We start from the raw sequence: 20673 nt of genomic DNA, 5'->3' as shown, positions 1-20673 counted from the left end.
TTCTTTTTCTGATAACAGAGTGTTTCGCTTTCAAGCTTCCCTCATATTCTTCAAGCAGAATAGATGCTGCCGACTCAAGCAGGTTGTAGAGGTCGCATTACTACAGCAAGAGATGAAATCGTTTCGATACTTGAAGCTCCATACCGGCTCAGAGCCAAACACGGCATCCAAAGCGCTGCGCGTTATCGGCCCGGCGTCCGGGAAAGCCGTTGTCGTGTTGTCCCGCCTGTCCTAGAACCGGTGTATTAGAACCGGTGTCCTAGAACCGGTGTATTTTCTCGACGCTTGAGTTTGAAAGGAGCAACACCAAAACTTTTTATCATCACGTGGGAGTGTGCAGAACAAGGAGGAGAACACGAAACAAATGTTGCATGGAACGAATGGAAGACGCTGCTGTCTAGCCCGGCCCTGGAAGATCAGCTACGACCGATCCAACGAGCTGAGCGGATGACCAGAGCTGAGCGTTAGCAATGCTTTAATGATGGTTCGGATGCTTGTTTTGAGCTTATCCTTTATTGAAACGTATGCTGTTATGTGTGTTATATGGATGATTTCAACTAATGTGTGCACTGTTCGCTTCACTTTGCTGAGCGTTTGTAGCCTCTGCTTTAAGGTATGAGCCACTGCATATTTTGCTTGATTACGGTAGTATGAGCCATTGCTTACGGGGGTATTGAGCCATTGCTGATGATGACATATGCTTTTTTTTAATCTTGTTCTTTATTCAAAAGTATGATGTTCTGTATGTTGTATGCGTGATTAGAATGTATGCGCTGTTTGCTGCACTTTTCTGAGTGCTTGTAGCCTCTGCATTACGAGGGGGATGAGCCATGGCATTTTTTGCTTACTTAGGGGGATATGAGCCATTGCTGCTGATGATAACTTTTTGTTCACGTTCGGACACGGAAAATGCCGACCACCGAGAGGCTAGCAGCTTCGCTGTAAAAAGAAATAACAAGAACGTTATAAGTTTGACAAACGTCCCCATTCTTGCGAATGAAATCAACCAGATCAGTCACGGAGTAAGTCATTCTCATCGCGATGCAGGAGAAGCGCCTTTCGCCGTGGGCCTTGATGCGAACGCAATCGGCTCGGCGTTAAGTTTGCAAACACTGCTCTGACTCGCTTCTCCCAATACCACCACACACACCAACAACCGCCAGCTGCGCGGGTGGAAACAATTTATTGCAGGTGTTCTACCTCATTCGGCTCACACACATACGTGCTCTGCTCGTGTTCTAGCTGTTCTGTTTTTCAATAACACGCGTGCGTTTTCTGCCTGGCGACGTGCGGCGCGGCGTCCTAACCGGTATGCGCTTACTGTTCCCGGGCGCCCTCGCTTGCTAGGGGAGTGCCACTCTTGTCGAGCGCCCCAGAGTGTACTGAGCTTTTGCTGACTGTAGGCCAAGGAACGTGAGTGCTTATTGACTTTCGTAATTAATTTCGGTACGGCTAGCGCTGTGAACATTTAAGAGATCTATCTATCTATCTATCTATCTATCTATCTATCTATCTATCTATCTATCTATCTATCTATCTATCTATCTATCTATCTATCTATCTATCTATCTATCTAACCTAGTGTAATAAGCTCTGTGTTTAAAAAAAAAAACTAAATTACGTGCACTAAAACCACTTTGTGACTGTGAGGCACGCCGTAATGGGGGACTCCGTAAATTTTGACCACCTGGGGTTCTTTAACGTGCGCCTAAATCTAAGTACCATGGGTGTTTTCGCCCCCATTGAAATACGGCCGCCGTGGCTGGGATTCGATCCTGCGACCTCGTGCTTAGCAGCCCAACACCATAGCCACTAAGCAACCACGGCGGGTAGCTCTGTGTGTACCTGCCTGTCGTTTACCATTAACTAACGAGGCAGCTCACGCGTCTTCATCAGATTCATCTCGAAAGTGAATGAAGCTGCTGTATAGCGAGATGTCTGCGAATGTCCGTCGCAGCTATTATGACACCTCTACTATAAGCGCTACCATCTGCGTTGTGCATTGAGAACGAACGGTCGTGAATCACGGCCTAACGGTGTTCCGTCCTCTTCTCGTTACACACGCGCAGCCATTCGCACGCAAATCTCAGCGTTGTTTGCAGGTCCGCGGTCTCTCTTCAATAACGCCCTATTTTATCCTTTTACCGCTTGGGCGTGGGTTTCCCTCCCCCCGCGCGCACCTGTTGGCGGTGCGCCGCCGCTTTCGGAGATACGGCCAGGACGCGCCTCCTCTCCTCTCACTCGTCGCGCCGAGCTCGCCTGCCGCCGCAAACAGCTGCGCACGCTTTATGACGCGTTGCCGTGGCTGCGTTTATCGCAAAGGCGCAACGCGCGCGAATTCCTTTCGGTCGAGAGCGCGTGCGTGTCCCCTTCGCGGTGTCGCGCATGGCAACAGGACTGGGCTTTGGCGAGCGAAAGCGCACACGCGTAGTGTGCCTGCTTCGCTGGAATTTATCTGCTCCTTATCACCTGCTCACCTCGAGCCAAAGGCATGCTGCTGTGCATATATATTGCTGTAATGACAGAAATGATGTGTCGCACTTAGCGACAGTTGGAAGCCTCCCTGAACGGGCACAGCGCAACTATATTTACTTTGCGGCAACAAATGCTCATACCAATGTAATGTTTTCACCTGGCTTGTAAGCTCGCCTGCCCTTGCACAAAGGCTTAATCAATCGCTGACTTTAATATCTTCCGCGTTCCGCTTTATAAATAAATAAATAAATAAATAAATAAATAAATAAATAAATAAATAAATAAATAAATAAATAAATAAATAAACTACTTTCAACTGTTGCTGTATACTTCATGAAGGTTATCTTCAATGATAGGATGCATTAATAGAGAAATTTCCTAAACAACAAAGATCAGTAAGATAGCGCCGGATGACGTAAACGCGCAGGGAATCTTTTTTTTTTTTTTTTCTCAGAACGCAGCCTCTGCGTCTTGTCCCGAGGCAGACGCTCGTGCGACGAGCTGCCGCGTCGCACGTGGAGCATTCTTCGAGCGGAGTAAGCACTTGCAGTCACTCACATGCCGCGCATGATTTCTGCGGGTAAACGAAAGAATACGGTGTTTTGCTTTCGCTTGTGCTTTGTTTCAATTCGATTCTAGAGACATTGGAGTGCACTTGAACTACCAAGCAGCCAGCGTTTTGAATGCGGTGTTGACTACTAGAGACCCACTTGGCTAGCACGTTGACAGAATTTATTTATTTATTTATTTATTTATTTATTTATTTATTTATTTATTTATTTATTTATCACAAGGACATAAGAATACGTTAGATCGTGTGGAGATAGGACCGGCTATTCGTTATCTACTAAATGTAAAGATTTAAGGATGACGCGCCACGATGGCTGAGCCCGCTATGGTGTGTGTTTCTAAGCACGAGGTTGCGGGATCGAATCCTGGCCGCGGCGACCGCATTTCGATGGGGGCGGAGCGCAAAAACGCCCGTGTCCCGCGCATTGGGGTCACGGTAAAGAACCCCAGATGATCAACATTAATCCGGAGTCCCCCACTACGGGGTGCCTCATAACCAAATCGTGGTTTTGGCGCGTAAAATCGGAGAACTCAATTCAAAGAATTAAGGATGACGTCATTGTAGCATGCAATTGTAAAGCACACGAGAAAAAGCATACATCGTGATCTTACATGATATACGCGATTCCACAACAAGGTATAACCAATGGGTGCATATTTTTAATTTGTACCTGTTGCGTCCTACTCAGCGTGGAAGCTTGGGCTTGTTGGTGATTCACTGGAAAAAGGACACAGCGCAGAAAAGACAAGAACACGAGAGAGCGACATGCACACAGCGCAACTCTACTACTCTACTTACTTCTGCTACTCTTACTTCTCGTGTAATTGTAATAGAAGACGATGTCCATCCAATAAAGAGAGTGGGTGTTGTGCGCCTTACAAGAGTGCGCTGACACTCAATTAAACCTGAGTTATTAAATACCTGGTAAAACTTAAGTTACATTTGTTCAGTACATCAAATGTTGTAAGAAGTTAATGAGAACATCCGGTTAGTGTATATCCAAAGTGCAAGCATTGCTGGAGTGTAATCGCGTGCTTTTTCATCTGCATTTCCCTCCTTAATTACCCGTCATACAGCTACGGCATGGGGCGGTAAATCGGTTGTTCCCTTCAGCGATTAACCTCTCACCGTTCGGGAATCACGCGGCAAAATCATCTTAATTGTTAGTCAGCCAGTATCATCATTTCACGGAAGTTAATGACAACAAATACTCGAAGACCTGCCCCTGGGCCTGATTAAATATTATTGCTGGTAAAACAAAATGGGCTCAGGATGCCAAATTGACGAATAAGGGAGCGATTTACTATAGGACAATACGCTTGTTACCGCGATACCGTTGAGTGACCAAGTATGCGCGTACATGTTACAAAGAAGAGACCGTCAGAGTCGGAGCAAGCACGACGTGTGCAAGGTTGCTATAGTCAACATCCTGAAATACTTCATCGTCCAGAATTATCGCGGCCTCTACGAGCGATGCGTCAGTGTCGTGAACCAAATTCTGCGGGAGATCGCTGCAGCTAGCGGCGCTGAAGAAGCGGTCATCGTGTTGCCATTGGCACGAACCGTGTCGGAGATAAGGTCATTCTGCTCAGCGACTCACAAACGGCTTGCAGAAATTAAGCTAAAGGTAAATAAATTAAATTGTGAGGTTTGACGTGTCAAAACCGTGACCTGATTATGAGGCGCGCCGTAGTGGGGGACTACGGATCAATTTTGACCACTTGAAGTTCTTTGACGTGCACCTAAATCTAAGCACACGGGTGTTTTTGCATTTCACCCCCATCGAACTGCGGCCTCCGTGGCCGGAATTTGAGCCCGCGACCTCGTGCTTAGCCGCGCAGCACCAAAGCCTTACTGAGCAAACACGGCGGGTTAAGCTAGAGGTAGAATTTCACTCGCAATCAGGGCGTAGACGAGCCGTATGTAAAACATACTGAACGATATCTATAGCGGCTCCACAGCCACCGTAGTCCTCGATAAAGAAAGCAACAAAATCCTAATAAAGAATGGCGTCAGGCAGGAAGATACTAACTCTCCAATGCTATTCACAGCGTGCTTCAGGAGGTATTCAGAGACCTGGATTGGGAAGAATTGGGGTAAGAGTTAATGGAGAATGCCTTTGTAACTTGCAATTCGCTGATGATATTGCCTTGCTTAGTAACTCAGGGACCAATTGCAATGCATGCTCACTGACCTGGAGAGACAAAGAAGAAGGGTGGGTCTAAAAATTAATCTCCAAAAAAGTAACGTTTAGCAGTCTCAGAAGAGAACAGCAGTTTACGATAGGTAGCGAGGCACTGGAAGTGGTAAGGGAATACATCTACTTAGGGCAGGTAGTGACAGTGGATCCGGATCATAAGACTGAAATAATCAGAAGGATAAGGATGGTCTGGGGTGCGTTTGGCAGGCATTCTCAGATCATGAACGGCAGGTTGCCATTATCCCTCAAGAGAAAAGTGTATAACAGCTGTGTCTTACCAGTACTCACCTACGGGGCAGAAACCTGGAGGCTTACGAAAAGGGTTCTACTTAAATTGAGGACGACGCAATGAGCTGTGGAAAGAAGAATGATGGGTGTAACGTTAAGGGATAAGAAAAGAGCAGATTGGGTGAGGGAACAAACGCGAGTTAATGACATCTTAGTTGAAATCAAGAAAAAGAAATGGGCATGGGCAGGACATGCAATAAGATAACCGATGGTCATTAAGGGTTACGGACTGGATTCCAAGGGAAGGGAAGCGTAGCACGGGGCGGCAGAAAGTTAGGTGGGCGGATGAGATTAAGAAGTTTGCAGGGACAACATGGCCACATATTAGCACATGACCGGGGTAGTCGGAGAAGTATGGGAGAGGCCTTTGTCCTGCAGTGGGCGTAACCAGGCTGCTGCTGCTGATGATGGTGGTGAGGAGAATCTCACAGAATCTTCTATCCTATGAAAGTCTACCCTGCAGAAAACTACTATATACGATCATCTGGACCCCGTTCAGGAATCTCTCTTTGGGAATCTGAAGGACCGTGTATCCGCTCGAGCGCCCGTCCACCCTTGCCACTCAGCGTGGCCATTCAGAAGAGGAAGAACTAGAACCCATTCTCATGCAATTACATATATATATTTTTGTCCATCTTGCCAATCACATGAGCGTCGCGTCAAAGACGCCTAGTGATCACCGATCGGCGGTCTCGTGCTAAATTTGTCGTCCCTCGTCAGATAACTGAAGCAGAAATGGGCTCGGTGAGTCATCAAGAAGGAAATCGCCTGGGAACGCCAAAAACTTACGGCTGTCTTTCTGCCGCGGAATGTCCGTGCCGACGGGACATGCTGGCCTATCGCCGCCCCCTACCTTGCACGCAACGCAAGCAGGTGCGCAGCCACGTCTTCGAGCACCTTGAGCTCTATACTTTATTGCCGAAGCACGCGGTGAGCAATCTCCTTCTCCAGCTCGAAGACGAAGCGATGACCCTCGATAGAGGAAAGGAGCGTACAAGATCGGAGCTGTTAAATGCTACTAGTGGACACGTTGTGAACAGCTGTGAGCTCAGCGCGCTCGTATGTAAGAGCATCCCTCTATATAGTAACGTGAACCAGCTCCGCACGTACGCGATGTATACCGCGGAAGCGAACGTTCCGCTTGCACCCTGCTAGACTACAGCAGCTCGTTGGCGCTAATGTAATGCCGTGCACGAAGCATTTCTTCCGCGACTATCCATTCCAAATTCAGGAAGGAGGTGAACCACGCGCTTCGCTTCCAAGGCCCACCGGGGGCGGCTGATGCCTAATGCATAAAGCGCGCGAGGTAGTTTGTGTCTTTCTCGCCGCCGTACACATGCAGCCGGATTATTTCTCGCGGCGGAAAGCGAGCGACGATCGCAACGCGGTACGGCGGTCATGTCTCGCGCATAGCGAGCTATTCCCACGCGCACCAACGGGCTCGCAGACGGTGTCGTCGTCTTCGGTGCGCCGCGAAGGAAATGCCTTCTCGGGTTCGCAGTGCAGGCATGCGCGATGCGCCAAGAACGGGGCTGCCTCCCTGTTGGTGGCGGCGGTGGGCGGTAGCGTGTAGCGCCGAGGCAATGCCGACTGAGACGCGGATCTCCTTCGCCTCTGCCTAGCCTGGCGACGACCCGTGCATTCAAATGGGGCCCCAGCGCCGCGGAATACAATGGGCCAGACAACCGCAGGCGGGCAACTTACACCTCGCAAGGAAAACACCGCAGCACGTGGCACCTCTCCTTCCCGCCGCCTTTGGACTCAGTCGACGTTCCGATTTGCACGCAGTGTTGTGAACGCTAAGCGAAAGGTCGCAGTGCCGTATTTTCGCACCGCGTACACGTGCCGTGTGTGTTAGTGCCACTGTTTTCAAATTCTGTTAAATATGGGAATTCAAGACGAAACGAAAATTTTCGCTGGCTGATTCGTGTAAGCTCAGCGTACGTAAAGAACCTGGCAATAATCGCTAATATTATAATGAAATTTACTGATAAGCTGAGTTCACGTACTGCGTCTGTAGAAATAAATCTTGTCAGTGTAATAGGCATGTTCGCTTACTATAGGAAAGCCACGGATACGTTATTGCAGTACCTCAAGTGGGCAGGTCTTAGTGACTGTTTAGACTCGGTGCGCACCTTCAAATATGCGCGAAACGGTGTTCTCTCTCGCTCTCTCTCGCTTCGTCCCTGCGTCCCCTTCCCCCAGTGCAGGCAGAAAAGCGGACGTGCGTCTGGTCAACCTCCCTGCCTTTCCTCGCTTCTGTTTCTGACTAAGACTAGCACCAGCTATGCTACCATGGAGACTATGGTAGAATTTATTGGCATCCGACGTAGCTTTGTCACGCAGTGCTTAGAAGGTGCTTTGTGGCAAAACGGCGCGTGAAGCCCGGGTACATCTTGTCGTTACTTCAGGGGGAAATATTTAAAAAGTGGTGCTAGTCAGTGGGCATACAAGCCACATATGCTGCACAATGCGGTCCCAACCCAGCGCCCCTTGAAGCACTTTACTGATGTCGAAACTTGAATTGAAAGTGTATTTCCTTGCCTCCAAATAATACCGCTATAGCGGGCTGTCTTGTCACCTTCCTTTCCTGAGACGGCAATCACAATCTTGAAACTGCATTTGCTGTGTTCGTAAAAGTCATCGTTGTTAATGTGTCGTCGGGCCAACTACTTAGTTTCAACCTCGAAATATGGTGAAGAACAAAGAGACTTTGCTCTATCGTTGGGATTCGAACTCAGGTCAACTTCACACTGTTTAACTTACTTTATAACTTGTATATAACCTTGCGCTATTGTTTGCGGTGCCCATATCATGGGATGGGTAGCATGGGAGCATGTTTCTTGTGCCACTATAAGTTGTGGTTATGCTGCCCAGCTGTTAACATTAATTTGTGATCATGCTGACCAGCTGTTAACATATTTGCTCTTGTATTTATTATCTGCAGACCTGTCACAGTTTCGATTTAGAGTAGTCTTCCTTGCATACTTACTACTGCTTCCTATTATTTTAGGTTTGCTTGTTTTCTTTCTTGTGACTATACGCATTTGTGGTAGGAGGCACGTACAGGCACAACCAAGCCACTTTTGCGCGGCCTTTTGTCTGTGCTCCTGGCATATGTACCCGCAATGTCAACTAAAATTTGATGTCCCTTCGACAACGTGTGATTCGGAGTTGGACACGCAAACTACTTGCGTTACACAGATGGCGTCTGTGCACGTATTTGGGAGGCCACAACAGGCAACCCTTACAAAAGTTAAACATGACGTTTAGTTTCCTCTCACCAGAAACTCTACAAGCAGTAATGAACAATCAATAAAAACGCCATGGAATTCTTATAACAATTCTTGTAAGGAAATTGTACAGTGGAAAAAGACATTGTCCTATATTCGTCGCAACGACGTTGTTGAGATGAACTAGGGTGGTTGCTTGGGCTAGTTGGTAATTCATGACCAAAAATATCGTACAGCGCGAAGGACAAGACAGCGATAGACGACATACACAGCGCTGTGTATGTCGTCTATCGCTGTCCTTGTCCTTCGCGCTGTACGATATTTTTGATGTTAAGGTGAAGGTGGCCGGTGTCAGCTATTCGAATCGCTCAAGTCTTCTGATTGTGTGTCTGTGCGCTTGCATGTGTGTATGTGCGTGCGTGCGTGTGTTCTTTTTTTTTTTGCTTATGTAACTTTATGTAGATACTAGCCCTGCGGTTTTCCAAGCGTGATTCACTAAGAAAAGTCCGCAAACGCCGAGTAATTCAGTAACAAGCTTTGTTTATGAGCCTGCTAGTGTTTCTGAACCTGTTGAGCTTGGGAAAGCCGACACTGCCCCATATAATGCCATAAAACAAACTGCACGAACGAAAACGGCAAAAATAAGAGGAAAATAAACGTCACCGTGACGTTGTCCCCATGCGATGAGGAGAGTGCCGTTAGGGTGCGTGCACGTCGTTGACTTTCTGCGTCGCTCCTTTCTGTTTTTACGTGTCGTGTCTTACATGGGGGATAGTGCCTGTTTACCTTCCCAACTGCCGTTGTTGCGTTGTAATGCCTACACCTGGTATCGCGTCAAGCGCCTGGCTTCCAAAACCCGAGACTTATGCATGTAAGCGGGTATGCGCTGTGGTAAAAAATACGGCGGGTGTTCAGATTTTATACCTTCTTTCAGATGAGTGGCAGAAGAACTTTTGCATCTGAAATTTATTGTTTTCAATTTATTATGGAAAAATTTACAACGCCCGAACGTATCTGGTGTTACCTGGTGCATTTTGCAGCGTTGTCTACTTATGGCCCTCGAAAGCAGACGACGCGTGGACGGGACTGGGCAGTGGAGCTCTGGCTCTTTGCAAATGTCGCGAAGAGGCACTGCGCGCAGTCAGAGACTGTAACTTCGTAATTGAGAGCCCTCCTCTGCCGTGGGAGGTCGTCGGTTTGAAACCTGTTGAGGCCGGTCACAGACTGCTGGTTAGTACAGGTGTCCCCTGGCTCAACACTCTGCTACCTTTGAAGGTCAACTACTTGGGGATCAGGCCTGCACATGAGAACTTCCGCAAAACCTTCTGAAGTAAAGGGCTTAGTTAGCGTGCAACATCGGTATAGGGAGGGGGGGGAGACATTGATTAAACAGTGATTAAATTCTCTTACTAAAAAAAGACGCAACATGTCAGACTGCACAGTAAGCCGATGTTTAATTTCTCTGTAACTATAAAGAATCACTGCATGATGCAGAAAGCGTCACCCTACCCCTACTTTCACTTGAATCTGCAGCTCCTAGGAGTAAAGTTATGTAACTTTGACACATCTGTCGACAGTCCATCTTAATTCTTTTTTTTTTCAGCATACATATCCAGTGGTACAGCGGGAAGGGGTGGCGAAAAGGCAACTGAATGCCTGACAATGCGCCAATCCCCGCCCAGACCGCGATATTGCACAACACTCAGCGAGTCACTATCTAATACATCAGTGTAGTAAAAAAGTAAAAAAAGAAAAGAAAAACAGAATTATTGCAGTACACTCAGCCTGTAATACATAATACATAAATATAATACTACATAATGACACATAATGTAAAACTAATGAATCATGTAATACATAAATGCAAAAGAGAAAAAAAAGAACTAAGCCGTGGTTTAAAATAAGTGAACTAGAACATAATTGATATGACCAGCTTATCGAGAAGAAATTTTCATGGCTTAATTTTGAGGCACAATACAGACAGACGACAGACGACATGCCTGGGCTCTCCCGATCGGCTAACGTGAGCTCGAGCTTTCATTTCTTTTTTTTTTTTCTTTTTTTCAACGCGCTGCACCGTTCTATCGAGACGTTGGGACGAGGCGGAAGGTGTCGTCGCGTGCAATACGCACCTCTGCGGCTGCGACGAGCCACCGACGCGGCGGCTGGATTCCCGCCAGGCGCTCGCCGCACGTGAGTCATCGCGGCCAGCGCGCGCGCGTGCCCGCGCGCACAAAACAAGCGCACGCGCCTCGCTCCACGCCCCCTCCTCCACAGCGTCGTTGCGACATTCCCGAGCGCCGCCGCCGCCATGGCTGCGCCGTCGTTAAGGGCGCGTACGGGTTGGGAGGAGACGGTGCGTTAGGCCTGCCGGGCAGCTGTCCCAGCGTTGTGCCTGTGTTATGCGCGGGGAGTCCGCGTTCGCTCTTTACAGGCGAGCGTGCAATCTGCGACAAATGTGCGGCGCGAGCAGTTTACGTTAGTGCGCGCAGTTAAGCGGGAAGCACGCGTGCGCGTCCCAACAGCCGGACTAGGAATGACGGATGCTCTGGCTCTTGGAACCTGTTGGAAACTGGTTGGAAACTCGTGGAATGCAGTCGTACCATCGGCGCAAATTCAATCGCGAACAATTCCGAAACTATTCTAATTGCGTTGTCTCGTTTCCAGGATCACACGCACTTGTAACAGTGGACCGTTTCAGACTGCAAGACGTACACTGGGGACTATTCCGCGCTTGGAAACAGGCTACAGAGAGTCTCCACGTTGCACTTTCATGTAATTACCCGTAACGGGCGTTCTAATTGGTTATTTCCTGTTCGTGTCCCAAGTTATGCTAATTTTTGGCTGCGCTTTGTGGTACGACTAGTCGTACACCAACGACGCACCCAAGAAGTTTTTAACGAGTTTCCCGAAGCTTCCCGGTTTTCATGGTTTTTACGTGCCTCTTTTCTTCAGTGACTAAGGAAAGCTTAGTAACGCTGATGGAAGAATGTAATCTCGAGTAGTCTCAAGGCTTTGGCTACGAATGCCGGCTTTTCGCCGACAGGACCGTAGACGCGAGCCTCGAAGGCCATGCAATCAAACAACGTTATGAAAGATTCATCCGACTGAGCTACAGAATCGAAAAGCAAAAGCACTCGTGTACTTGTGTAGGTGGGGTGTTAGATAACTCCAAATGGTCAGGATTTATGCGGAGCCTTACACAGCGCAGCCTCCATCATGGCAGGTTTTGAGACAAAACAAACAGATTGTGCATGCAATAAACGGTTGGTAGCCTGCCAGGGATCCCTGTACTATCTCTTTTTTCATCCTTCTTGTTGAATTTGGGGCAGTACATTAATTTTTCTGTTAGATCATCAGCACACTTGGATGAAGGAATAAGTATGAGGTATATTCGAAAAAAAAAACGAAATTCTGATGTTCTCCGCATTAAAATCACGATCTGACTATGAAAGATTCCGTGACGGGGTGCTCCGGGTTAATTTTGACCACCCAAGGTTTTTTAACATCCACCTAAATCCAAGTACCCGAGCGTGTTTGCATTCCACCCACATCGGAATACGGTCGCCGCGGTAGCTCAGGTGCGCGACGCCATAGATCACCTATATAAGCCACCGCGGCTGATGTACGAAGGCTAACGCACCGAGAGGGCCTGGCGGCGCCAAAGAGAGGCGCGTTATATCCCTAATGTCGCACCGCGTACAGTGACAGGGACCGTAAAATGCCGTACTCGAGGAAGCGTGGGCTAACGGGAGACGACGCCAGCCGCCTGAACGCCTTGCAAACGCAGCCGTCGCTGTGTGTACAGACAGGGAGGAAGCTGGCGACCTGCGGAATTGTTTACCCGACTCGAGCGGCGGCTCGCGCGAGGCTTAGAGCCCTGCCTGCCGAGATGTCTTCGGCAACGTGCGTGTGTGTGGCTTGCACTTGTCGCGGGCCGCCCTAGAGTGCTGCTCGCGCATATCGGCGATGACAGCGTGGGCCGGCGTGCCACCTCGCTTTCCCCGAGCGTTTGCGCGCTGCTTGGGCGGGATAGCAGACAATGCCACACGGCTGCCACTGCGCGCGCAATTTGTCCAAACTGAAATTTGCCTCTCTTTGAACAATCAATTAACAAATTTATTAAGACACAATAAATTAAAACAACATTAGCTAAGGCACCCGAAGCCACGCCCTTTGGCGAGAGTCGAACCCGCGACCTTTGGTGTTAATGAGGGCGAAATTAAGGCCTAGCTAATTTCGATAGATTGAGGCAAAGAAATCGAGCAACACATGTATGCGCTATCACAGAATTTTTTTTTTATATTTCCCGTACTCTTGGATCATCTCGACGGCGGCGACGGTAAGCTTCTGCTTCGGCGGCACGCACCTCTGGATTCTGACGGCGACGGCGCTGGGCCTCTGCTCTGGCAGCTCGTTTAGCAGCAGCAGCAGCAGCAGCAGCAGACGGAGGACTTCCATCGGTCGTCTCGCTCATGGCTCAGAAAGAACTGGCAGATAATTTCGCAGTGGCGAACGGCAGCGGCAATTTCGGCTCGGGCGGTGCACATATACAGATCCGCCGCCACCGATCTGGCTCTCTGATTGCCACCGCACAGGGGTTGCATTGGAGGAGGAGCGAAGAAAGGAATTAAGTTCGAGCCGGCGCTTTGACAACCGGAGACTCGCAGGAAGAGGGGGGAGGGGGGCGGCGTGTACACCCAGCGGCAAACGATGGGGGCAGAAGCGCGCGCAGCAAGCGGACAACACGATAAAGGGAGGAGGGAAGAGATAGCAGCGACTGACTGATGCCGCTGACGCCGATAGTGAGTCAACCCCAGCTGCGGAGTTGGTTTCAGGGACAACGCCGCCGATGCCGACACAAACAATATGATACCCTCGCTTCCGCAGCGCTAAGAACCAGGTCTAGCCGTGGGAAGGTGGTCACGTATTCGTCGACGTGCCGGGGCCTACGTGAAATAACCGGCGCGTCGGCAACTGAAGAGCACCCTATCCGCCACACAAGAACAGGGGGGGGGGACCCTTTCCTCCTCTTTCTGCATGGCGGCGACGGTGTTCTATGCAGTCACGTTATCTTGACTCTCAAGCGGCGTCAGCGGCATCCAGCGGTATCAGTCGGTCGCTGCTAGCGCTGGGGGGATGAAAGGGGGGCGGAGCTGGTTACGAGGCCGACGACAACGCCGACGACGACGCGAAACCCAGGAACGGACGCCAAAGAGCTGCGCTCTAAAAAATCACCGATGATTAGGATACTACCTAATGCGAAATTTGAGCGCGTCTGTATACCTGTTTACATTCCGCGATGTGTTGGCTGGCGCGGACAATCTGTCTCGTGCGGCACGTTGCAAATGGAGCGAAGTTCGGCGAAACCGCATCGCTAATCTGGAGATCGCGAGAGCCAGCGCGTGGCTGACGCGCGGGCGCGACTCACCGCAGCTGCCGCCGACAGACCACGCAGACGACGCGCGTTACTCTGGCGCCATCCCGTAGCCATTGTCGCCACACTACGCTTTTCTTCTCACGCTTTCGCCATAGCCTCCCCCGCTTTCCTCCTCGCGTCTTTCGTTCCCCGCTTCGCTCCGCGTTCGCTTTCATCTTTCGCTGTGCGCGTTCGCTCGGTTACTCCGAGGTACGACGCCGAGGCACGCCGACGCTCGTTGCAGGAACGGGCGCCTTAGATCTGCGCTCTGAAACGTGTATTCCTGTATGAGCAGGTTCAAATTCAAATTCAATTTCTTTATTTATCCATGAAAACACAATAAAAGTGTGTCCAGTACTGTTTGGACCCGTACCCGTAGGCTAGTTATGGGTTCAAGAAATGAAATTCTATAATGCAGACACTTCGTCACATGCACAATAAAAACTTGAAAAAGTGGAGAGGAGGATATATACATAATACAAATGACAAAAAGAAAGCATAACAAGAAACAGTTGCTTCAATTCAAAAACATCGTGCATGTTTTATTGCAATAATAAATGAGATACAAACAACAGATAGATGTCTTTTAACATGTTTAATGCATGCGCTGAAAGAATTTTTTAGCTGTAAGCGGAAAAATGTGAGCGTATTTTATTTCATGTGGAAGAGTGTTCCATATCTGAACACCAATGAAAGAGAGCCGTCGTTCTCCATAAACGCTGTGCGTTGGAGGTAGATTAAAGTTGCCTAATAATACATTTCTGGTAGTACGCGATGGTGTATGGAAGAGGGACAATCGGCTAACAGTTCACGCCACTCAAGAGTAGCATGAGAACCTGTGAGCTCGTTTGCGGCAACAGCCTCAGCATAGAGTTAGTTTCATAATAGAAAAGCAAGCATTGCATCACCCACGACGCTCACGACTGCCGACCACTGTTCACCCCCAACCCGCCCCCCACCACCTTTCCCCGCTATGGCCACATTGTTGATACGTTCACTTCTCCTGTTGAGAGACGGATAACGAGCGTCCTTAAATCTGCAGTTTAATTTAAATGTGCAGTTTAAATAAACACCCTTTGGGTGTTTATTTGTACCACAACAATAATCGTCATCTGCCCTGCTTGCGTTTCCTTTCCTGAAAACTCGGCGCTCGCTACTTTCCTGTCGAGAATGCTGCGTCACACTGATAACGCGCATGCCATTCGTGACTGGAAAGTGCCGGGCTCGCAGCGTTAAAGAAAGGAAACGCGGGCAACACAGATGACGATTATTGTTGTGGGACAAGATACGCCCCAAAGGGTATAAATTTTTCTAAAGGCTCAACCAGACGTACGCGTTCCAATGCGTCCGCACACGCCGCGCTGACTCGACGTCGCGTGGCGCCCGACGGAGGAAGAGGGCGCGCACCCAAACGATGCACGAGTTGCCGCGCGTAGCCGCGCGTCTCGTCGCGGCGGCGCAGTGTTGCTAGCTTGCCATGTTCAAGGCAGTCTAGCCTTCGCTTAACGGCCTCGTTAAGCAATGTGTTACATATTAGACAGTTTTAGTTTAGCGTCAGCAACTACAGCGTACGCTATACGCTATAATATAGCGTACGCTAAGCAGCGCACGTTTTCTACAATTTTAGTTGACCGGCGATATGTTCGAATCTCAGAGGCCATATGCCGTTGTTGCGGCTATTTCGCGCCATTAGCGACAGGTGGCGTTGACATCTCGAACGTTTCTTTCGTTAGGCTTCGACTCGTTCGAAACGAGAAGCGATGTCGAAAACACCACGAGGTTATCCATAATACTCTGTCGTCGAAGCGGCCTGAGACTAAGCGAAAGCCGTTTACACAGTCATTTGCTACGAACGAAGTGCATTTTACAAAAGCAACGCCAAATTCAATTCGAAGCGGGCAGCCGGGACCGCCGCCATGTTTCCCGCAAGCTTGCCTGAACGTCGCGCGAAGAGCCGTTCCGGAAGTGACGTTGGCTTGCCGTGGTCATGTGAGGTGTGTCATGCTACTGACGCGAGCGGCAGCTTCCGGCGCGGGCGCAAAAATTCTAGCGGTTGTAGGTCTCCACGCCGCCGCGCGCCGACACGCGAAACAGCCTCCGCGCCTGACGCCGTACGCGCCCAGGCGTGGTGCGGCGCGTGCGGGCGCATTGGAACGCGTACGTCTGGTTGAGCCTTAAGAGTGTGTTGTAGGTTGCACCAAAAAGTACTTTATAAAATGGGTGCTAATTTACACCCTTAAGGCGTCGTCTCTGCCATAAGCCCATTTGCACCCTTTTGGGTGTAAAATCTCTTACTGTCTAGGTGCGCGTCGGCGATCGGGTTCTTCCTCATCCTGTCTCGCCTCCGCCGCGTCAGTTTATTTAAGAAAGGGCTGCGCACACTTGTTATCGCTAAGGAAGTGATGCGAGCAGACTCGTTGCGCATATGGCGCCGAGGGTTGCTTCTGTAAACACCATCCGGCTGAGGCAGCCCGGTACGCAGAGTAGCTGGCTTCCGTCAGGACCCTGGTGGCCAAACACTGAAATTTGTTATTGATTCGTTTATTATGGCGGTGTGCTACGCTAACAGTGCGGGCAACGATGAATTTTCTGCTCAGCACAGGACTGTACTGAAGACTGTGATATTGCTAAGTGTGGTGATGCTGTGTTGACGATCAGCATTCATTGCACTGCTATTCTTGCCATTGGGATGCTCCGCCCCCGTGTGCAGAGCAGCCGACCTTTCCATAAATTAAAGGCTTCTCTTGTTTATTAAAGTGACCGACAGTCCGGTATACTATAACAGCTACACATGTCTGCAGTACAGCGATGCATTGGATGGTAAAATAAATCTTAAGCAAGCGCCGATTATAAAGGCACTGCAGGAAGCCCGGAAGGAACGTCAAATACAGTGCAGAAAAAGTGTTCAAATACGCCGTCGTCGGGAGTGGCAAGACCGGTACTTAGGCTTCCTGCTGATGGCGTGTTCATATCATTTCGATATTCGTTCATCTCTACGTTTTCTTGTGTACGCGTGCGTGTGCTGTTCGTGCAAACTATAGGTGGGCATATACTTACAAAGGCGTTGTGAAAGCCAAATGAAGCTCAGTTTTAACTAGAGTTTTTGACTGGCTCAGTCTCAGAAGACTGGTTTAAGAACTGTCCTCCAAGGCGGCACCTGGAGGACGTTTCGGCCAGGGTGGCCGAGCGACGGCTGCCCGTCGCTGCCGTCGCCCCGCAGGTTATCTGCCTATACAGCGTTCAACGAGCCTTTTCCGCACTTATGCTGATCGCAGCACATTGCTGCCGACAACAGCAATAAGTAAATAAATAAATAAATAAATAAATAAATAAATAAATAAATAAATAAATAAATAAATTTACGTTTTATTCATGCGGATAGAACCTTCAGCAGCAAATTAGTCCGGCCCTCCAAGACAATCCTAGTGCCTCACACTGTCCCTCGACAAATATAATTGCTCTCGTAACGCCGAGCCTGCGGCAAGTGAGAGAACGAGGATAACAGTTCTTGAAAACAGGTCGGTTACTGCAATGAAGACGTACTTGAAGCGATGTAATTGTGCGCCGCTAACTAAATCCTGACAATACCGCCGGCTTCGAAAATTGTGCTGTTTTACTCCGATTCCATGTAATTAAAGTGTATAGGGCAGTATTTCCTGCTCGTTTCTTAATTGGCACCGCTTGCTTTTTCTCGCGCAGAGTGTCGTTCGGCAGCCTCAAGGGCTCCATGGTGGAGACGCTCGTGTACCAGGACCAAGGACCCGCCCATGAACTGGCACCACTTCTCAATGGGTGAGTGGGTTCTCCATCGAAGTTGACACGGTTACCGCGCATCCGTGAAGTAAAAGAACGAAATAATCAGGTTCACTGACCAGCTGTTGCAACCTTTAGCCAGCAAGAGACACAAGAGGGAAAAGGAACGGGGCTCATATAAAAAACTGCAGCGTTTAAGCTCCGGTTAAAGGAGCACTGTGAGACATATACAGTGAACTCTCACTTGAGTGAACTTCAAGGGACCGAAGGAAATAGTTCAATTAACTGAAAGTTCACTAAACTGAATATTCACTAGACCAACATAAGACATGACATACAGAGTAAAAGTTTGAAGTGCAATTCATGGAGCAAAAGACATGGCATCCATAACGTTAGAAATGTGTGAAATGGAATTTGTACATGATGTTACGGTGAAGGGAAGGAAGAAGTTGGATTGGACGAGAGGAAGACGAAGTCTGGCAGTTGCCTGAACGCCATTAACCTCAGTTGTAAATATGCATTATTTTACACTCGTGGGCCTGCTTTCTTCCTGCAACAATATCAACGAGTACAAGGTTCATAACAGTTATAATGCTGCCTTTCTCACCTAGAAAAAAAATCTGTAATCTTCTTCTGCACTTGTACTTTTAAAGCACAGGAAGTAACAAAACTGTCCAAAGAGTCAATGTTTTTGTACACTTCTTCTGGAACAGCTTGCTGTTGAGACACAAAGTCTCTCCACTTTCCAATGTACCCTACAACCTCAGCTAGAGTTATAGGGCTTGAAACTGGCTCGGCAGTTGCCTCTTCTTCGTCTCCTCTTTGTCTTCTTCGCCTCTTCTTCGAAAGAAAGAGACGACGACCGTGCCACGACTAGCCGGTTGGAAAAAAACACACACCACGTGGTTTGTCGTGTGACAGATCGCCGCTTTGCTCTGGCGGCGTTGTAAGCGCCAGCGATGTTACTTTGTTCATGGCCTCCAAGATTACATGCTTGCAAGTTTTGTGCGGGCAATCTCGGAGGCCATGCCTCGTTGCCGTTCGTTTTCCGCGCCGCCGCTTTGCCCCAGGGACGCTGTAGCGCCAGCGACGTTACATTGCCGCAGGAGCGGCAGTTTGATGAGGGCGGGCATCGGTTCTGATCGTAAGAACAAGCCTTGGTCCTCTGAGTGAGTTCGTTAAACTGAAATATTGACTGTTCCAAAATTCGTTTAAGTGAAACATTTTTGCATAGAATCTATAAGAAAACTGCCGGGGATTTTTAAAAAGTTCGTTATTCTGAAATATTCGATAAACTGACGTTCGTACAACTGAGAGTTTACTGTATTAGATTTCATAGAAAGTCCAGCACGTGTCTTTCACACGTAAAAAGAAGGGATAGAGCAGATATTAAGGTTGAGGACCAAGTTACCTTAAATTGACATTAAGGTTGATGTGGATATGGCGGACCTGGCGTCATCGACATAATCGGGACATCGTAAAACAGTGCATGAGTTGCTGATATCGTGTAATAGCAATAAGTTTAGGTATGATGATGTTGTTTAATAATAATAATAACGAGAGCGTTAGGCGCGTTTCTTGTGACTCTGCTGTCGTGCTGCAGCAGCGGCAGCAATCGCAAAAATGGAGAAAGCTAGCGTATCATGACTCACGACATCACGGTGCTTTTATCCCCTGTGTAAATAAACAGACACAGGTTCCTGGAAACAAGTAGTACAGTAACTTATTTATAGAGTCAGAGCGTTTCTTCTGTATTTAGAAGGTTCGAAATTAAAAAAAAAATGATAGGTTGACAAGCCGATAATGGTATGTCACGTCAGCACTACTTCAAGCCAGGTGATAAGCGTCTAAGTAAATTAAGCCATGGTGAAGTACACATGTAGCTGTATCGGAGTCGGCGGGTACGCGCTTTGGGGAATGTCGTCTGAGGCGGATCGGAATCGGAAGAAGGTAACTGACTAATTGATCACTGATACCGTTGGTGACACTATTGTATAAACTCACTTTGTATGATAGCCTTATTACTTAGAGATAGAAAGAGAGCGAGCGTCCAGTAGCATTCAATGTGCATGTGAGCTCGGTTAACCTCTCCTGTCATTAAAATATTTCTCTCTGTTGACATTAGTCATCTAAATATCTAAAGCCGTAAGTCCACAGAGTCAAGGTTTTTCATAGGAAATATTATGGGCTGCATATATAGACCGTTAAAAGCAATGTGTTGTGGGAGAGAGTTCGTGGGACGCAAGCACGCGAGTGACACACAATCCGCGTCACAGGGAAAAAAAAGAAAAGAAAAACGTAACATCGGCTCAAAAAGGAAAGCTAGTTGAACGGTCATATTGCTTTTGGAAATGTTTGAGCAAGCTGACAAAGCGCAGTGCTTGCGGATGGAACACGTACGGCGGGAGAAAACTTGCGCAGAAATTTTCGCGGCCAGCATTGCGGACCTAGTTTCACACAGAATGTTTCCAAGGGATCCGTCCATCACGTGCTGCCATCAGCGCGCGTGTTTGAAATGCGGGCGCACGACACCGAGCGTAACGAATGACACGGTTCGTGTTACTCGCCGACGCGTGAGCAGCTGCTCGGCCATGTGTGCGGCCATTGCGCGCCCGGCGAGATGACCACGAGAATGGCAGGAAAACCGTCAAGGTTACCTGCACAGAGATATGCTCGAAGGAGGCCGATTTTCTGGAGCCAGGAACGCGTCGTTGCTCGCGTTTTCTTCTGTTTA

General features: G+C 48.7%; 1 protein-coding gene across 1 annotated transcript in view; it reads left to right on the top strand.

Moving 5' to 3' along the window:
• Positions 1–20673, top strand: part of LOC142557727 (uncharacterized) — a 184009-nt gene that overhangs the window by 27177 nt on the left and 136159 nt on the right. The window contains exon 2 of the mRNA XM_075669772.1: positions 17886–17978. Within this exon, the coding sequence (XP_075525887.1) occupies positions 17886–17978 (93 nt within the window). The remainder of the gene's footprint in view (positions 1–17885; positions 17979–20673) is intronic.

This window comes from Dermacentor variabilis, chromosome 9 (genome assembly GCF_050947875.1).
Source record: "Dermacentor variabilis isolate Ectoservices chromosome 9, ASM5094787v1, whole genome shotgun sequence".
Taxonomy (NCBI): domain Eukaryota; kingdom Metazoa; phylum Arthropoda; class Arachnida; order Ixodida; family Ixodidae; genus Dermacentor; species Dermacentor variabilis.
The sequence above is the reverse complement of the archived record's forward strand: the minus strand, read 5'-3'. Positions and strand labels throughout refer to the sequence as shown.